The 17,327-nt window shown below is 48.3% G+C and overlaps 3 protein-coding genes across 6 annotated transcripts in view; all 3 read right to left on the minus strand.

Annotated features, from left to right (window-relative positions):
- The window catches only part of pxnb (paxillin b), a 37,000-nt gene extending 27,091 nt beyond the window's left edge, over nucleotides 1-9,909 (minus strand). For all 3 annotated transcript variants that reach the window (XM_029259374.1, XM_029259373.1, XM_029259372.1), the window contains exon 1: nucleotides 9,692-9,909. In XM_029259374.1, coding sequence (XP_029115207.1) covers nucleotides 9,692-9,704 — 13 coding nt within the window. In that variant the 5' untranslated portion in view covers nucleotides 9,705-9,909. The remainder of the gene's footprint in view (nucleotides 1-9,691) is intronic.
- Nucleotides 9,910-11,170: 1,261 nt separating this feature from the next.
- On the minus strand, nucleotides 11,171-14,031 carry ctu1 (cytosolic thiouridylase subunit 1 homolog (S. pombe)). Of its 2 annotated transcripts, none has more exons than XM_018731621.2 (3): nucleotides 13,869-14,031; nucleotides 12,320-12,826; nucleotides 11,171-12,105 (listed from the first exon to the last, which is right to left on the minus strand). In XM_018731621.2, the coding sequence occupies exons 2-3, from the start codon at nucleotides 12,813-12,815 to the stop codon at nucleotides 11,570-11,572; spliced, it is 1,032 nt and encodes a 343-aa protein (XP_018587137.2). In that variant the 5' UTR covers nucleotides 12,816-12,826; nucleotides 13,869-14,031; the 3' UTR covers nucleotides 11,171-11,569. The 2 variants fall into 2 exon arrangements, with proteins under 2 accessions (XP_018587137.2, XP_029115436.1); XM_029259603.1 differs by having other exon boundaries at nucleotides 12,320-12,829.
- Nucleotides 14,032-14,759: 728 nt separating this feature from the next.
- LOC108921898 (uncharacterized) lies at nucleotides 14,760-16,850 on the minus strand. The gene is made up of 5 exons (XM_018731630.1): nucleotides 16,712-16,850; nucleotides 16,588-16,637; nucleotides 15,030-16,478; nucleotides 14,914-14,958; nucleotides 14,760-14,832 (listed from the first exon to the last, which is right to left on the minus strand). Exons 1-4 carry the CDS (start codon nucleotides 16,729-16,731, stop codon nucleotides 14,936-14,938), a joined length of 1,542 nt encoding a protein of 513 aa, XP_018587146.1. The 5' UTR covers nucleotides 16,732-16,850; the 3' UTR covers nucleotides 14,760-14,832; nucleotides 14,914-14,935.
- Nucleotides 16,851-17,327: the final 477 nt, after the last annotated feature.

Below are 17,327 nucleotides of genomic sequence, written 5' to 3' on the forward strand. Positions count from 1 at the left end.
ATTTATATCCGTTAGGTGGGCGGGAGGGTGAAGGGAGCTGTAGGGAGCAAGGCAGAAACGCGGGAACGAAAAGCGGAGGGAAGCGGGGGGGGGGGATCCAGGGAAAGAAAAGGCATGAACAAAGCTAACGGGGAGAGATGGGATATAGGATGACAGGAGCAGGGTAGGTGGGAAAGGGCACGAGGATCCCACAAAAGTGGCTGGTGGGGGCCAGGTGGGGGGGGCGGTGTGTTAAAGAAATGAATCTCACTAAAAATACTCGCGTCTCACATAGAGGACCCCCTCCAACCCATTCAGATCACTCAGCCCAAAATAAAAAGCACACCCCCGCAGGCCAGTAAATCAGCCTGACGGGTGGGGATGGGTTGAGCCCACAGAACACACACACACACACACACACACACACTTTGACCATTGAAACCCACTGAGCTCACAACGCACCTTCGGAACGCGGCCCATTCCCCGACACACCAGAGCCAGGAGGCCCGCTCTCATCCCGGAAGGTGGAAGTGGGAGTGCTGGTGGCCAGTCCCAGCCAGAACCCGCAGCAGCGGAGACCACGTGGGGACAAATGTCAGGGGCTCGCGGCGCATTACTGGCCTTTGACGCGCCTGGTGTCAGGCTGCAGGTGGCGTCTCGCTCGGCCAAAAATATCACACGGAGATGAAAAAAACATAAATCTTTTCATCTCGCATTTGCTGCTGGACCAGCGGGGCTTGCCGTGACTGACGTGTTCCTCCAGCTGCGTTAACCAATGCCCGTGGAAGCGCAGGTAGGATGACGGCGTGACCCCTCCTTTCCCCTCCCCCGCCCCCTTCGCGATGAGCGGCACTGCGGTACCGCTCAATACCACAGACCACGTGACGGGATTCCTCCGGAGGGAGGGGAGCGGCGCCATACACTCCGCACCGTTGCGAGGCTCCCCTTTACCACCTACTCTCACGCTCACTGGCCGCTGGAAGCCCCGCCCACATCGATGACCGACCGCTACATTCACCGCCCATTAACGAGCCCGGTGTGGCATTAAATGAGGTCAGTTCAGCTCTCGTCCCCAGGTCTGTTTGCTGGGTTCAGATGGAAATGCAGCCGAAGAGCCTTTGAAGAAGCCCCCCTGGGGGCCAGCTGGAGATGGATCTCCCTCCACCTCCAGAGCGCCCCCAGCAGGTGGGCGGAGTCACCTCCTCAAGCGGTCAGTCAATAGCGGTGCCGAGGATCCAGGTGAAAGGCGATGGATGAAGATGGGATTTATATTTTAAACTATATTATATTATATTTTAAATTTATATTCGGCAAAATAACAATACATGTTCAGCTCCATGTCCAGCTGCAATAAACATCTCTGACATGAAGGTTTCAGCGCATTTCACACTCCCTTCCTGCCCAGGATGTGTCATTACGCTCTGACGTAATCTTACTTCCTATATTTCAAAGTTCCAACAACAAAGATACTCTATTACCACACAGCGAAGTGCTGCAATATCATATCTCGGACTGCATGCTGAGAATTTCAGTGCAACACATACTGTGCGTCTCAAAAGTGTGCAGGATGAAAAAGCGTCTCTGCCGGAAGCTGAGCTACATTACGCTTATTTTTGTTCTACATCTACATTAATTCATCTTGCTGATGCCTTTCTACAAATTGCCTTAATATGTTAATGATATAATGATGATTCAGCCATGCAGACATAGCAGTTTTTACTGTATCGATTCAGGGTAAGTACCTAGCTCAAGGCTACTACAGCATGAGGTGGGATTCAAACCCAGGTCCTTAAAGTCCGAGGGCAGCGGCTGCTGGTCCACCCATGTAACGAATATAAAAATAGCGTGAGGCATAAACACATGTGCGTGTAAGGGGTCGTGAAGATCGCAGGGCCTCAGCTGGGTTCATAAACGTGATGCCGGATGAACGGATTACAGTGAATGCACTTGTGGGAATTAACTGTGATTCTGGAGCCATCCCTCAAAGTCAATCAATCAATAAATTGATTACTTTTACCCAACACTTTTCTCTGAAACAACTTATTATTTACTCATTTACACAGCTGGGTAGTTTAATTGGAGCAATTCAGGATATGTACCTTGCTCAAAGGTACTACAGCAGGAGGTGGGATTTGAACCTGTGACCTCAGGGTCCAAAGGCCACAGCTGTAACAACTATGTTACCAGTGTCCCGGTTTTGAGCAATAAACCAGTCAGTCAGTCAATCAATCCAACCAGTCAAGTTACTTGTGGAAGAAATGAAAACCTCATGTGTTGCTTGACCTCCAAACTTAGAAGTCGAATGTCCCGCAAACCCCCCCCCCCCAGCGAGACCCCCAGGGCAGACGGGTCCTGGGCAGAGAGTCTCGTATTAATAATTAGCAACTCGTGCATTAATAAAGCAGAGCAGATGGTCTGCAGTCTCCTCGGAAAGAGACATCAGAATTCACGGCTCACCGCGCGGCCCCGCATCGCACACTGCGGAGTGTAAGTTCCCTAAGGTGAATTGCCCCAGTGGGCCTGTCCCTCGGGGGGTGGGGGTGGGGGGTTTTTGCAGATCAAACAGCTGAAGTTCCCTTCTGTTTCCATAGTTGGCAGAGGGAGTGGGGGGGGGGGGGGCGGTGACAGAGCTGACCTGGAATATTCCAGAAACACTGCCCTGGTCCACCTAGAAAACAATCAGTACTGTCTGCGTGCCAAGAATCATAGTCAGGAAGGGGGGGCTGGGTGGGGGGGCGGGTTTCTGTGATCCTGTGTTAATGTCCCATTTCCTGCCTTTACTGGAACATCAGCACAACACAAAAGCACCAGGTCTCAGTTGAAGCAGGAAAGATGCCCCTCCCACAAACATTAAAAGTCCACCCATCACATTTCCACAGCTGGAATTCTCCATTGTTTGCTCAGGACAGTCAGAATCAGTGGAAGGGGGAAAAAAAATGGGGGGGGGGGGCAAAAAGGACTTGAGCGCTGAAGAACAGCTCTTCCAGCCTCCCTGGTCCACTTCACTGGTCAACCACCTTCATGGGACACAGACAGAACCCGATGAGGAACTGTGCTCCTCCACCTCCGGCCGCTTGATGGTCCTACTCAGAGGGGTCCAAAATCGAAAGCCCATCAGTTCTCAGTTTTGGCCCCAATGTGGTGAAGAACTCCCTTGGTCCCTCAAAGCTGCTGAATCCCTCCTCCCACATTCAAAAAAGACTGAATGACCCCTTTCGTAGACTGCGAGTTGTCCACCACTTTGGAGAAAAGAGTTTGTGAAATTAATAAATGTAAATGGACCGAGGCTGGACAGGTGAGGGATTTTCTCTCTCTCTCTCTCTCTCTCTCTCTCACACACACACACACACACACACACACACACACACACACACACACACACACAGAGACCTTGCACACCCAACTGACCCCTACCCGGAGTGTCTGACAGTCCAGTTGTCTGGACCAGGTCCAAGTTAGGCCAGAGTGGTGCCAGCCATGCACCTTTGGACTTGTCCCCGCCAGTAGACTGGTTCAGCGTGCGGCTCCACGAGGGGACAGATTGCCGAAAACACACAGCAGCTGCCATGTGTGGGACACCGTGTACATTCCACAGAAAATTGACATGTGTCCTCAAGAGCCGCCGTGGTCTACGGGCAACGCGTGCACCGACATCGGGTCCCACGATGCCCGACGGGACGAACGTCACCGCTGCCCGTTGGCTGCAGGTTCCAGCTTTGAGGGGCGAGGAGCTGAACCCAGAACCGCTCCGGATTCACATCCAGGACGACGAAACCGTCGGCCAGGCGTCCGGAACCCGGAGGGCAGCTCTGTTTACCAGCAAAACCCGAACGGGTGACGCATCTCGCGGCTCAGCGAGGAATGTGGCAATCGCCCCCCGCCCCCCACCAGTCTGCTTTGTGTTTAGCGCTTGTCATCACCACTGTGCTAACCCAGAGTACAGGCAAAGGCATCACACTGCTCACACACACACACACACACACACACACACACACGCACACACACACACACGCACGCACACACCTCAAGGCCCCTGTCCGGCAGCAAAGCAAACAACATCCTTTTCCAGCACGAGGCCTCCTCCCCCAGAGCAGTACACTTCGGGTGTAAGTGCCCAGCTCCTTCTAGGGACTCAACCCCAACCTACACTGTTTACTGTCCGTCATACTTTCCACCAGCGTGGTGATTCTCAGAAATGACACACAAGTTGAGTAAAGCGTATCCCAGCAGGACGCGACACCGCTCTACTTCTCACATCTTCAGGCTAGTGACCTTTGACCTCCCGCCCCCCTCCGAAGGCACATGCTTAATTCTGCAGTTTTTCACTCATCATTTATTCTTTCACCCAACACTTTCTTCCAAAGCAACTTACAATGGTAAGGTACCAACCCAGCTGTATAAATGGGTAAAACAGTGTAATTGTTCCTATATCAGTTTAGGGTAAGTATCTTGATCAAGGACACTAGAGCAGGAGGCAGGATTCAAACCTGCAACCTATAGATGCGAAGGCAATACCCGGGACCACTACGGTATCAGCAGCCTTCTGATGGCACCGTGGTTCTTCAGCGGTGTAAACCAACAGGCCGTGAGAAGCTCTGCGATGAGCCAATAGCGGTGCAGTGTCACAGGAAGAGGGTTTGGACGCGGTAAACACGGTCACGTGCGTCATTTTAGCCCACATGAGATCAGTATCACTGTACTGCTCTTTCGACTCAAACACGGGGTCAATTTCAGGAAGTCACATGTTTCTAGAGATAATTTGCATAGAAAATGACCCAGGCGGTTAATTAATTCATACGGAGCCTTTTGTGAATATCCGCTTGTCCAGTGCAGAGTCACGGTGGTCCGGAGCCTATCCTGGAAAACATGCGGTGTGAGGTAGCGTACACCCTGGAGAGGACACCAGGTCCTCACAGGGCAATATCTCTTTCTCTCTCTCTCACACACACACACACACACACACACACACACACACACACACACACACACACACACTATCATTCTCTCTACAGGCATCTTAGGCACTAATGCACCTGAATCACATCGCTCTACATATACAGGCTGTTCTCATTCTGTTTGTGTACCATCTTCAGGGAAATGTGGGTCTCCCTCTTCAGCACAGTAGAGGCACATGTCTTTGGACTGTGGGAGGAAACCAGAGCGCCCGGAGGAAACCCATGTGAACGCGGGGAGAAAAACCAAACTTCGCGCAAACCGAGCCGGATTCGAACTCACAGCGCCGAGGCACCAGTGCTACCCACGCCAGCACACAAGAACACGGTAAAGTTCAGTACCGCACTGCTGGAGTCGTTTTCCCCCAGAAAACGCACACTGACAGGTTTATAGGTAAAACATGAGTTTTAATTATAGTGGCCATATGAAGTTTCAACAAGTAGCCTGTAACACTAGAGAACAGTTATTTACAGAGTAGTACTGCGTTTACCACTGACACCTTACTTTTTAAAATAGCTGGTATCACTATGCAGATGAACACCATGAGGTAAACAAGTCACAAAGCAACCAATATCAGTGTAAAACTTAATCCCCAACTTCACTTTAATACTGTGATATTACGTAATATTACAGCAGTGCGATTATTAACATAATATAACAATCGTCTTATTGTTTGGAGACTAGACAGCAAAGTAACAGAACCGATTAAATAATTTACCCTCTATGATCAAATTAAACCGTATATAATTAATCACAATGGATAAAATTTGCACGTTTTCGGTGTCCTTCGACTTCTTTTGACCAGTAAGTCAGTATCTGGCGAATAAAAAAAAGGAAAAATGATACTGACTGAAGCTGTGTGCTTATTTACCAATAGAAATGTAAATTATTCATTATTAATATAAATAAGTATGATTGTCCATAGTGTGAATGTATGAATGTGCTACACTGCTCTGCTGTACAGACGTGTGCATGACTGCAAGCAGTTTACCGTGGTGTATCTAACATTAAGTCACCACGGATAAAGGTGTCAAATAATACACAGTGGTCCCTTTATGTCACTTGGGAGAAAAAGTCTGCTAAATTAATGTAAATATAACTATCACATGTCTCAGAATACACTTAAGCCATTTTGGCCCCCAAAATACTGAAGGTTTTACCCGTCCATCACCCCACAATTGTAAATGGAGGTAAAACTGAACACTGGAGAAGTATTCAGTAAATATAACTGGAGAAATATTTGTTTCACGCCCAGCGGTGTCACAGGTCACTGTTACCGAGTGACACAAATCATCACTATGATGACACAAACACCAGCGAAGTAAGACTGCAGTAAACTTCTCATGTGCAGAAAATCAGATGCTGTTCAAAGCGCAATAGCGAGTAACGAATTATTCACCTGCCGATGAAGGACAAGCTGCGCATTTTTCCTGCTGTCACTCAAGACTCAACTGTCTGTGCTTTTGCAGATTAAATGATTACGTTTCCTCAATAAACCAAGGCCCCTAAACTGTGGACTGATGGAAACGGCAAGATGCTGTGTGTGTGTCAGAATGCAAAATCTCTATTTTCCCCCCATGTGATGGTTCGGAGGGGCACTCCAGGAATAAACGCGGGTGCACGGACAGAGGTTTGGGGAGGGGTGCTCGGTGCTGCTCAGAAGACCCTCCAGCTAAAAATACTACAAGTTCCAAGATTGACGGAGGTCCCACAGGCGGGAGGAGGAGCGGGATTCTGCCCGTACCCTTTAGGGCAGCACTGGGGGCTCCTTGTGTGGATGGACACACTCATCCCTGAAGGCCTACAAGGCACCCTCCAAAACAGCAGCCAAATTGGCATCAGCATATAGCCTACTGTACACAAAAGCAGTTGCCATTGACAGAGCCTTGAGTTATGAACATTCCGAGTTACGAATTTTCGAAGATACAAACTTTTTTCGTTTTTTCATGTAATTGCATTGTTCTCTTTTTTTGGTAACATTTCTGTTTACAGTGGAGTAAACACAGTCTCTGCTGACCTGCCAAGCCAACAGACAGCCATTAAGAGCATACAAACTGAATCGGTGTGTTTACAGCTTATTTCTGGCATTTCTGAATCGGCGATCAGTAACACAACGAGGAACATTGCGCACGTTTGTGGGAACATCTGTCCGCAACCAGCACTGAACAGGAGTTTATGGAAACAAAATATTTATACTTATAACGTTATCATTTTAAATACGTATTAATTTCAAGGTGACTCAAAGCTAATAAACATATTAAAGTGAATCTAACAAAGTATGTTTAATTTCTATATTTGAGAATTTTTACAGAACCTAACCGGTGAATCAATTGAGGGACATCAGTATTATAAAGCTTTTGTTGACTGTGACTTTGTGGATAACAGTGGCTCTGGAGTTACAAACACTTTGGGTTATAGACAGATGTCTGGTCCCGATGGTGTTTGTAAGTTGAGGAGCAAGTGCACATCCAGATATCTGTGACAAAAAATTCAGATTAGGGCACCTTTCCCGTAGGTACTAGAGCTGGGTGCAATCTGGCACTTGATCCAAGGGCTCCTCGGTCTTAATTCTAGTGAAATAGCCTCCAGTGACCCCCTGCCCTGACCGCCCGCGTCCATGAGAACAGCGCTTCCTGGGTCGGCCCTCGCTGCTCATCGCGCCAGCCACCTCTCGCAGAAACCCGAGCGGATCGGTTTCTGGACTCCACTCAGAGGGATGAAATGGCAATAATGGAATTTAAAAAATGCTTTGGTGATATAACGCTGCATTAACCTTGTTAAACCTGTAAGTGAGCAGGTCAGTTTTCACCTCGTACCATCTAGCATTTAACCACATAAAGCTTAGAAAAAGAAAAAAAATGGGCAAAATGATATCCAATTTAAAAAAAAAAAAAAAGACCAGGACTAATCTGATGGTGGTGGTGGGGCTTACTGCGGTAAAGGAATCACACAGGGGACACATAAAGAATAAGGAACAGTCCCGGGGGAATCCCAAGTAGAAGGCAACAAAACAAGAGCTGCAGGGGGTAATGAACCTTTTATAATGTGCACACATTATTCTCTTCTCTTGAATCCAACGTGAGGCTCTGGATGACTGACAGGAGTAGCTATGAGGGTGACTAATTGAACCCGTGATCCTGTGAGGATCCTCCCTGACAAATGCCGGCTACACACCGAGAGCACATGAACTCATTTTTTTTACAAATACTCTACAATAAAACTGCTTGAAGACAGTAATCACTTAGTATGGGATGTATTTTTGGCATCAGCAGGACAAAAGAAGCAGGCCAAACTAAATCAATGTGCGCGGAATTGAAGCCCTCGCACCTGTACACACAGGAACCTAAAAAACCAGATGGGTAAAACCCAGCTATACATGTGTTCTTTGAGGGGCTGATGTGCAGGGTAAGCAAGGTGAAAATTACAGCTGCTTTCACACCCCAACGTGTCCACCCCCCGGCCACAGTCCAGTTAGATGAGGATGAGACACATGACATCCAGAGGACAGAGGTGTCACAAGAGCCACCATCGGGGGACAGGAGAGAGCAGCACTGACACTGAACACTATGGGCAACAACTGTGGTACTAACTATAACTTCACAAAAAGATGCCCCCCCCCCATAAAAGTCACAGGTAAAAATATATTATAAAAGCTGAATAAGAGACAATAGCAAAAATAATTTCACATCTCAACAGCAACCGCGGACACAACAGACCGATTATTATGTATAAACGTCAGGTTTATTATATAAAATAGTAATTACTGTAGTATTAATGCACCAGAACGTGGTAAAAAAAAAAAAATCTGTGACAAGCATTAAACAAGGTATTTCACTCCTTCCGTAGAGGTAAATATGAAGTGCTGGCGACACGGATTAAACACGAGTTTTACTCAAGAAAGACGCCAAAGATCAAAGGCTTCAGGGACGGAAGCGCCACATCAGAGAGAGAGCGAAGCGCTCTTTTCTGGATACAATGTAGCCAAGTTGGGGAAGCGGCCAGTCACGTCGCAGCTTTTCTTTAAACCCGTTTTAAACGAAGTAAATCAGCCAAAGGAACCCAAAACTGGCCAATGAAAAGCCCCACACGCCGACCGGGGCAAATAACGGAGGGTAAATTTACACTATTTGGGGTATAACGGACAGGCTGCGGATCTCGACTCATTTCACATGGATCGAGTCCTTAGCTTTCAGCGCGCCGGGTGGTGAGGAGTTTTAAGTCATGTCTGAGTGGTAACTAAGTGGTTATGAACGACGTAAGCGATCATTAAAAACATAACATGCCGTTAACTAGTAGTTTAGGTTTACAGGCAGGGACTCGAACAGGAAACCTTCTGTTCATCAGCAATGGAATGAGCAGCAAGAAGAGAAGTGGCCGCATCTGTGTGACAGCCATCAGAACTCCCGCGGGGACCCCCAGCAATGCTTCGTGGGACAAACACCCGAAGCGAGCATCCTAAATTAAAAATAGTAATAATAATATTAATAATCGTCGTCGTCGTCGCTGCTGCAGAACCGGTACCGCTCATCCAGATTGAATTGCATTTCGCACCGGAGACCCGGTGAACCCAGCCTTCCCAGCGGCCTCCCACCCGTGTCCAGACTGGGGACCCTCTCTGTGTCCAGCGGGGACCCCCCACCTCCTCCTCCTCCTCCTCCTCCTTCCTTCACCACCACCGCTCTCACACACCCGCCGCGTTCCGCTTGACGGACACAAAACTGCGCGCGGAACGCCGCGAGACGCTCCCGCACTGGCTCACCGAGATCGTCCATGGCAACGGCGCGAGCCGGTCCGGTCCGGTCCGGTCCGCTGGGGGTGGCGGGGATCGTCCTTCTGCTCGAGCTCGAAGCGCTTCCTAGCGAGCCCGCGCCAGCCGAGTGCAGTGCGGCATGGAACTTTCACACGAGTCTCGGGAGCGCGCAGAGGGACGAGCCTTTCCAGCGGACGCGGGAGTCGTCGGGGGCGCCCTCTAGCGACCGAGGGCGCAATGTGAGGCTCTCCTGAAACAGAACCTTCAACTTCCAGGCGCTACAGAATTGGGGGGGCGGTGGGGGGTTGCTGTGAACACACACACACACCATCTGAAACCGCTTGTCCCATACGGGGTCGCGGTGAGCCGGAGCCTAACCCGGCAACACGGGGCGTAAGGCTGGAGGGGGAGGGGTCACACCCAGGACGGGACGCCAGTCCATCGTAAAACGCCCCAAGCAGAGCTCGAACCCCAGACCCACTGGAGAGCAGGACCCTGTCAAACCCACTGTGCCACCGCACCCCCCTAGTGTGAAAACATTTATTCTTTATTAGTAAACTGGGAAATATGATGAACGGTCCAATTTGGAAACCAAGCTGATCAACTGTACTGGGACAGTGTTCAAGACCACTGCTCTATTTGGTTTCTTACATTTACCTGGTGCTTTTCTCCAGAGCAACTTACACTTATTTACCCACTTACATAGCAGGGTAAGCACCTTGCTCGAGGGCACTGCAGCAAGAGGTGGGATTCCAAACTGGAGCCTTCGAGTGCTCAGCAGCAGCTCTAACCACTATGCCACGTGCTGCCTATTACTAGGGTTTTGGGGCTGGAAGTGGCCGGTGAATCCATTTCCACTCTTGAAGAGACGATAAGATTCCTCTGTTCCAACTCCTGAACGAACAGAAAAGTCACGGTTTTACACCGGTAACACAGTTTATACATCCGAAAGTCATATACAGTATTTATTAGTGTCTCCAGTTACACTTTATTCCTCTTATTTTCAACTTCTGTGCACAGGCTACACTGACACATACCGTTCAATAATTGTACTTTTTATTGTATTTTCTTCAAACTTTACCTTTACTCTGTTTAATGTTTTATGTTAAATGTGTACGAAGGAGCTTCCACAGTGTCTCTTTATGTGCAGTTAGTTGGCCAGTAAAGGGATAAAACTTTATACAATAATTATCTAACGCTGGCAGGGTGGGAATCCTGAGATGCTCACTGACAGCAAATGGTTATTTTTTGTCTTGTGTGAATTAAACAAAACAACCCGACAGATTTTATGAATTCTGCACATGAAATGATATAAACAACTAATTCCCAGCTCAGAATGGAAAAAAGCCCTTTGCTGCCATGATTTATATCAAATTCTCTTTAACTTTTGTACTGCATTTTGACGAAAAAAGACCTCCCACATAGCAAAATTTGCAGAAGTAATTCAATGTATTTATTGTACAACCAAAATGTTAAACTGAATGGGACTGCAGAGTCACTTCGCAGCAGAGTGCTGTGCGCCTCTCAAAAGTCTCTGGACAACTTCTCAGCAAGAATGTAAACACGTCATAAAAGAAATTAAAAATGAATGGAGGAATAATGAGAACCATTAGGACTCACACAAGCTTTTATGAATAAAACATGTTTGGCTTTAGACAAGCAGTCAGTCATTTGAGGTCCACAAAGATTTATTATAAAGCACAAAATCTATCTGGGGGGTTTTAAAAAACAAACAAAAAAAGCACTAGGACCGTCTTCAGCGACTCTGCGAATTCCCCCCTGCTCCTTTGGGGACCGGAGCCTCACTTTAGATACACGTAGAATATACACATCATTGTTCATGTGAATCTCGTTGAAGGGAGGTGCTGTAGCTGGAGCAGCAGCCAATCAGAAGTCGGCCGCCCTGAGCTTGCGCTCCTCCTCCTGGCTGAGCGACGCTTGGGCCAGGATCTTGCCGTGGAGGCGGTGGTGTTTGCCAATGCCGAGGCGCGGCAGCCCCCGGTTCAGGCCCTCGAGCAGCACGCACGACTTGCAGAGCCCCTGGCTCGAGATGTAGCCGCAGCGGCTGCACGTGCCCTGCACCGGCATGCGCACATCCTCGCGTACCGACAGGTTCTCCCCCGAGTGGATGACGTCCATGATGGCGCTGGGCCGCACCGCCTCCAGGTCCTTGAGGAAGGCGCGGGCGTGGCCCCGGTAGGCGTTGGGGGAGTAGACGCACTCCGTGGAGAAGTAGTCCAGCTTTTTGAAGTAGGCGTACAGCACGATCTCCTTCTCGTAGGCATACTTGAGCGGCTTGCACCGCGGGATCATGCCCTCGCCCTCGCTGGACGTGCTGATGGCCGTGCACCTGCGCAGGCGGGCGATGTCGCCACGCAGCACGTTCATGAGCACCGTCTCCGCCACGTCGTCCGCGTTGTGACCTGGCGAAGATAGGCACGCGTTCAGCCCAGGCGGGCGACAGGGACGCGGTAAGAATGTATGAATACGAACGTCAGCATTTTCAACACAAACCAGGAAAATTCCTTAACATCAGGCAAGAAATCCTAGAATATTTAAACCTGAATACATGACTCAGAGTAGAGGCGCCACATGCTGAGGCTCTAGAACCCCAGCTTTAGATATTGAGAAGCCCACCTGTGCAGATCTTGTCCACCTTGAGCATCATGGCCCCTCTGTCGAGCGCTTGGCGGCGGAACACCCCACAGAAGGTGCAGTTGTTCTTCAGGCCCACCTGCTTGACGATGGCATCCATGGTCCAGCCGTAGAGCTCCTCGTACGACACGATCTTCAGCGGCAGCTCGTACTGCCGCTGGTTCCTCTTCACCGTCTCCAAGGAGTCGTCACGGTAACCCGTGATGCCCTCGTCCACCGAGAGCAGCAGCAGCTTGAGGCCGTACCCGTAGCGCTCGTTGAGCACCTTCAGCACGTGCGCCAGCACGGTGGAGTCCTTTCCGCCCGACGCGCCGATGCCCACCGTCTCACCGGGGCTGAAAAGGCGCGCTGACACAACGGTCCGGTGCACCTCCTCCTCGAAGGCCCAGAAGAAGCACTCCTTGCAGAGCGAATGACCCGTCTTTGGGCGTTTGAGGACGGCGCGCCTCTCCTCGCAATGGCTGCACAGGACCGGCATGGTGCTGGGCTCTGCTGGACGTCACAGAGAGAACAAGGAGGCGCCTGAGCACCAACAAATCTTTCACTGAGGAAAAGAGCAAAGCAGTTTGTTCACGGAGGGACAGCAGGCCTCCGCTGCAGTCAGCTTCGTCTACCGCTGCAGAAAACGCTAACGGTCAAGCACATCTGCACATGCAAGGAATCTGGATGCTTTTCCAGACGCATCCAAAGCGCACATATACAGAACGGTGTCAAACACGTTGCGGAACGACTCCAAAAAATGGAGGAGTCACCGTTAACGATCTAGTACATTTTGGAAGTGTTCCTCCCTGCAGGTCCAGTTTAGCCCAATATGCTGAGCACCGTTACGCAACAACTGGTCTTGAAATGGACCGCATCGCCATTCAGAACCGCGGCGGGTTGGAGACCCAGGTTTCAGCACCATTTGAACGAACGAACCGATGAGCGAAGAAAAACGTCACTCGCCTGAGAGGGAAAACGGATGAGGCTACGGCAGGGCGCAAAATGCGAGCGCGAGAAAATGGGCGAAGAACAAAATCACACCTGAACGGAAACCACACTTAAGGTGGAACAAAAACATATTTAGACAACAGTTTACATTTATTCATTTAGCTGATGCTTTTCTCCAAAGCGGGTTACAATGTTGTTACACTTACTTTACAAGCTTAAAATTATTTACCCATGATTTATACAGCTTGGTAATTTCTTTTAAGACAAAACCTAAAAAATTATACTGCACACATTTTTTTTTTTCCCCTCAGACAATATTTGGCCCATTTTTTGTTACTGGAAGCCTCAGAAATGATCAGAAGTTTCCACACACACAGCAAGGAAGGAAATGGGACTCGAACCAGTAACATGATTAGGATGCAGACCTATGTTCTACACCATGAAATTTGCTGTGGACTGTACGAATTTAATTAAAAACAAACAACTTCAGAGGACTTGCAAGAAACTGTCGCCCTAGCGAAGGGAAAAGGACACCTCAAATTGAGGCTCATCAATTTCCCAGCTCTTCAACCGACATGTAGACACGAGTTAGAGAAATTACCAGCGCGGGGGACAAACTCTGCAAATGTTCTGCGCTTTATTTCGCCACGCACTCGGCAACAACACCCAGAGGGATAGAGTACAGCCTCTCAGCAATAAACTGGCCGAAGTTCTGCCACCACCACCGGCTTATCTGGAACATGCGGCGCCATACTGGAGCGAGAGCTTCTCCTTCCGGTGTCACGGTGCGCGAGGTATGGTTGTGTTAGACGCGTCAGGCGCCGCGCACCGCTGGCCGACAAGTTTCTATTTAAGTGTTTTTTTTTTTCGGTGAGCCTGATGCTTAGAGTATGTTACCGCAATATTCCAGCATAAAATTCACTACTATAGAGGTGTCATTTGAAACGTTGACGGAGCTAGTTGCCATTCTCTTCATGAATTTAGCTGATTCCTTCAGGACTTAAGTAGGTCAGTTTACCAGAAAAAGTTTAGGCAAGCAGGGATGCTGCTACAGGTGGGATTCACACCTGAAACCTCAGCAGCAGTAACCAGTATGGGACAAGCTGCTGCTCCATCATAGCCCTCCCAGTGTAGTTTGGATGCATGTTAATTCTAGCTGCATATGTCCACTTTTAAATTAAAGTAACTGGTACCTGTTTTCAGCACTAAACAGTGTCAGTTTCTGAAACCTCAGAGGTGGTAGATGGCAACCCACTCTACTAAAACAAAGTTCAGTTGCCCTTTGTTAAGTTACCCTATAATTACAAGTCCTTCAGCAATTGCATACTCAAATATGTTACAGGAAGTCAATCTAAAGTAAGGGTGTATACTTGAGTCACCCTTCAAGACAACTGAAGTGCACAAGTTTGATCATCATATTCATCTGATCAATAGGATCAAATAACCCCTTATTACATTAATGGGCAATAAATCAAGAGGAGCCAGTAAGTTCAGTTAGCCATTTATTTAGAAACCCATGCATAATAAGTTGACAAACAAGTCTGAAGACAAAGAGCAGGCAGGACCTAAATGAATAGAAAATAAACCATTAACACCATTTTAAAGAGTTGACACAAAAAAATAAAAAGTGAACAAAACATACTTACCTCAGTGTTGCTTTAAACCACTTCAATAGCCATGGCGGTGTCTACCTGTTAGAAGCATATTGGTTTAGTGTCTGGCCCAGCATGACAACAGGGAAGTACACAAGCTCTTGTGTTACCTGGCACATGATGATTCCAGGATTGCTGCAAGCGGTTGTCAGAGTGGCTTCCACGTCCTGAGGTACTATGGCTGAGGACAGGTCTAGCAGCCAATGGTGAATAACTGGTTTGGGAAAACTGAACCCTGCCATGTTCAAGGTTTGTTTTGCTCTGCACAACATGTCCTCCATGGCCATAGTGGACAGGGAAGTAGTGTCCCCCATGGAAGGAGGCAGTTTCACCACCATGGTGATAGTCAGGACTAAGTACTGGGGGAAAGCCCTCTTTCTCTGGCCTGTAAGGTGTAGGAATGAAATAGCCTCTTTGTCTAGAGCCATAGGCAGCACCTTGACCTCTGGTCAAGCCATGTCGACTAGGGGGGAAGAAGCTACCATAGGGAAAAATGTGGCCATTGTAGATGAAACCAGAAGGGAGAGGTACCTCATAGTCAGATCGTTGGAAGCTAGGGATAAAATGACCAAGGGCCCAGTTATAGCTAGAGGGAAAATAGCTTTCTGAGGGCCTACTGTGCCTATGTAGGGCTGGGCCATACTGGTCTGAGGAAAGCATACCTTCAAGGGGTCTACCATAGTCACCATGAACCAACCCATAAGGGCCAATACGTGGCCCACGTCGGTCTGCAGTGCCATAGGTGGAAAGCGGAAGGCGACTAGCAGATGGTGGGGCATAAGGGGAATAGGCAACATCTGCCCTACCCCAGGTAACATCAGAGGCTACAGATGGTCTTTCAACATGGTCAGAGAAATGGCTGAAAGGTGGCCTTCTAATGCCAGAAGTCAAGCCATTCTGCTCAGGAAAGCCACTAGGACGCCTTGCGCTACCTTGAGCGAACCCTGGGACACGTCTAGCACTCTGGGGAGAGTAAACTGCAGGTTTGCGTCTACTAGGTACCCAGCTGCTGAGGGGTTGTTTGGCTACAGGAGGAAATCTGTGAATACCTGTAGAAATGTGGTGGTCACCTGGACTTTGGCCATTACGGGTACCTGGATCTTTTAGAGGAGCAGAAATGTTGGGCACAGGTCTGTCCACACCAGGAGGGGAAGTTGGTCTTTGGCTGGGGCCCTTTTCTCTGGATTGGGTGGGATGGCCAGCATCCTCAGTTTGATGAGGTCTTTGACTCTCAAGTAAGGGTTCCCTGAGCTGTGGGGTACTAGGCAAAGGTTTTCCAGCTACTGGTTTCTGTTTAGGCCTCTTCCCTTTAGGAGGTCTTTGGGCCCTGGGGCTTAAGCCATTATAGTCCAGAATGTCACCTTCATCCACCACACCAAGATCATGGTTATCACTTTCATCATCTTCTAGGTCAAAGAAGGATTCAGCAGGACTAGCAGCACTTGAATGAAGTGCATCATCACTGAACTGGCTGGATAGAAAGCCATCACCCCAGGATGGTAGAGAACTGAAATCTGGGGCTCCATTGGAGACAGACTCCTGGAGAACAGGGCTGAAGGCTGCAGCAAGAGTAGTGGAGGAAACAAAGTTTCCCTTTAGTAAAGGGAGAGCAACACCTGTACAGAATGTGCTATATTCAGAAAAGATTTATATGATGGAAGTGCTTACCTTTCACAGCATCAGCATAAAGTACAATCATTAACAATTGACAAAGAGTCCTGGGGGAGAAAAGCCATTTTTTAGTGAAATGTCTGGCAAAGATATCAAGGACATGGGGGAACTACAAACTTACCTTAAGTGATGAAAAGCCATGACAGTCAGTGCTACAGCTCCCTGCTATCCAAGCCACTACCACACCAAGCAATGGCAGCTAAACCAGGTAACTGCTGCAGACCCTGAAAGTGTATGTCTACCTAACCACAAAGATCAACTACTGCCATGTAAGAGAAAGGGTTGCTTGGCTTTTTATCCTTCTGGCAGGATGGCTAATTGGAGAAACCTGCTAATTGTGCAAACGAGGTAATTGAACATGTAATGTTTCCAGTTTTTGAGCAAGCTGGTCAGCTGCAGTTCGGTGCCACTTTAGATTTAAAACATCTTTTAAAAAAACAAGTAACAATGGCTGCAATAAAACAATTAATTGATGAGGATGAAATAAGGAATTTAAATTTCCTCCTGCTGTTAGAAAATTTAATTTTATGCTGAATTTCTTTCATTAATTGGTTTTTCGTTGGCAATTTTTTTCTTTAAATAATGTATTTTTTATTTCAACAGACAGTGCTCTCCCATTTGTCCTGAAGAGGGTCACAGTGGTGTTTTGACAGAATTATAAGAAAACTCATAAGTATGGCCTGCTCTTCAGAAAAACCATCTAATCAGTAACTTTTCTATTTTGTAGCTTTCGTCAA

The sequence above is a fragment of the Scleropages formosus genome, chromosome 17, assembly GCF_900964775.1.
Source record: "Scleropages formosus chromosome 17, fSclFor1.1, whole genome shotgun sequence".
NCBI lineage: Eukaryota > Metazoa > Chordata > Actinopteri > Osteoglossiformes > Osteoglossidae > Scleropages > Scleropages formosus.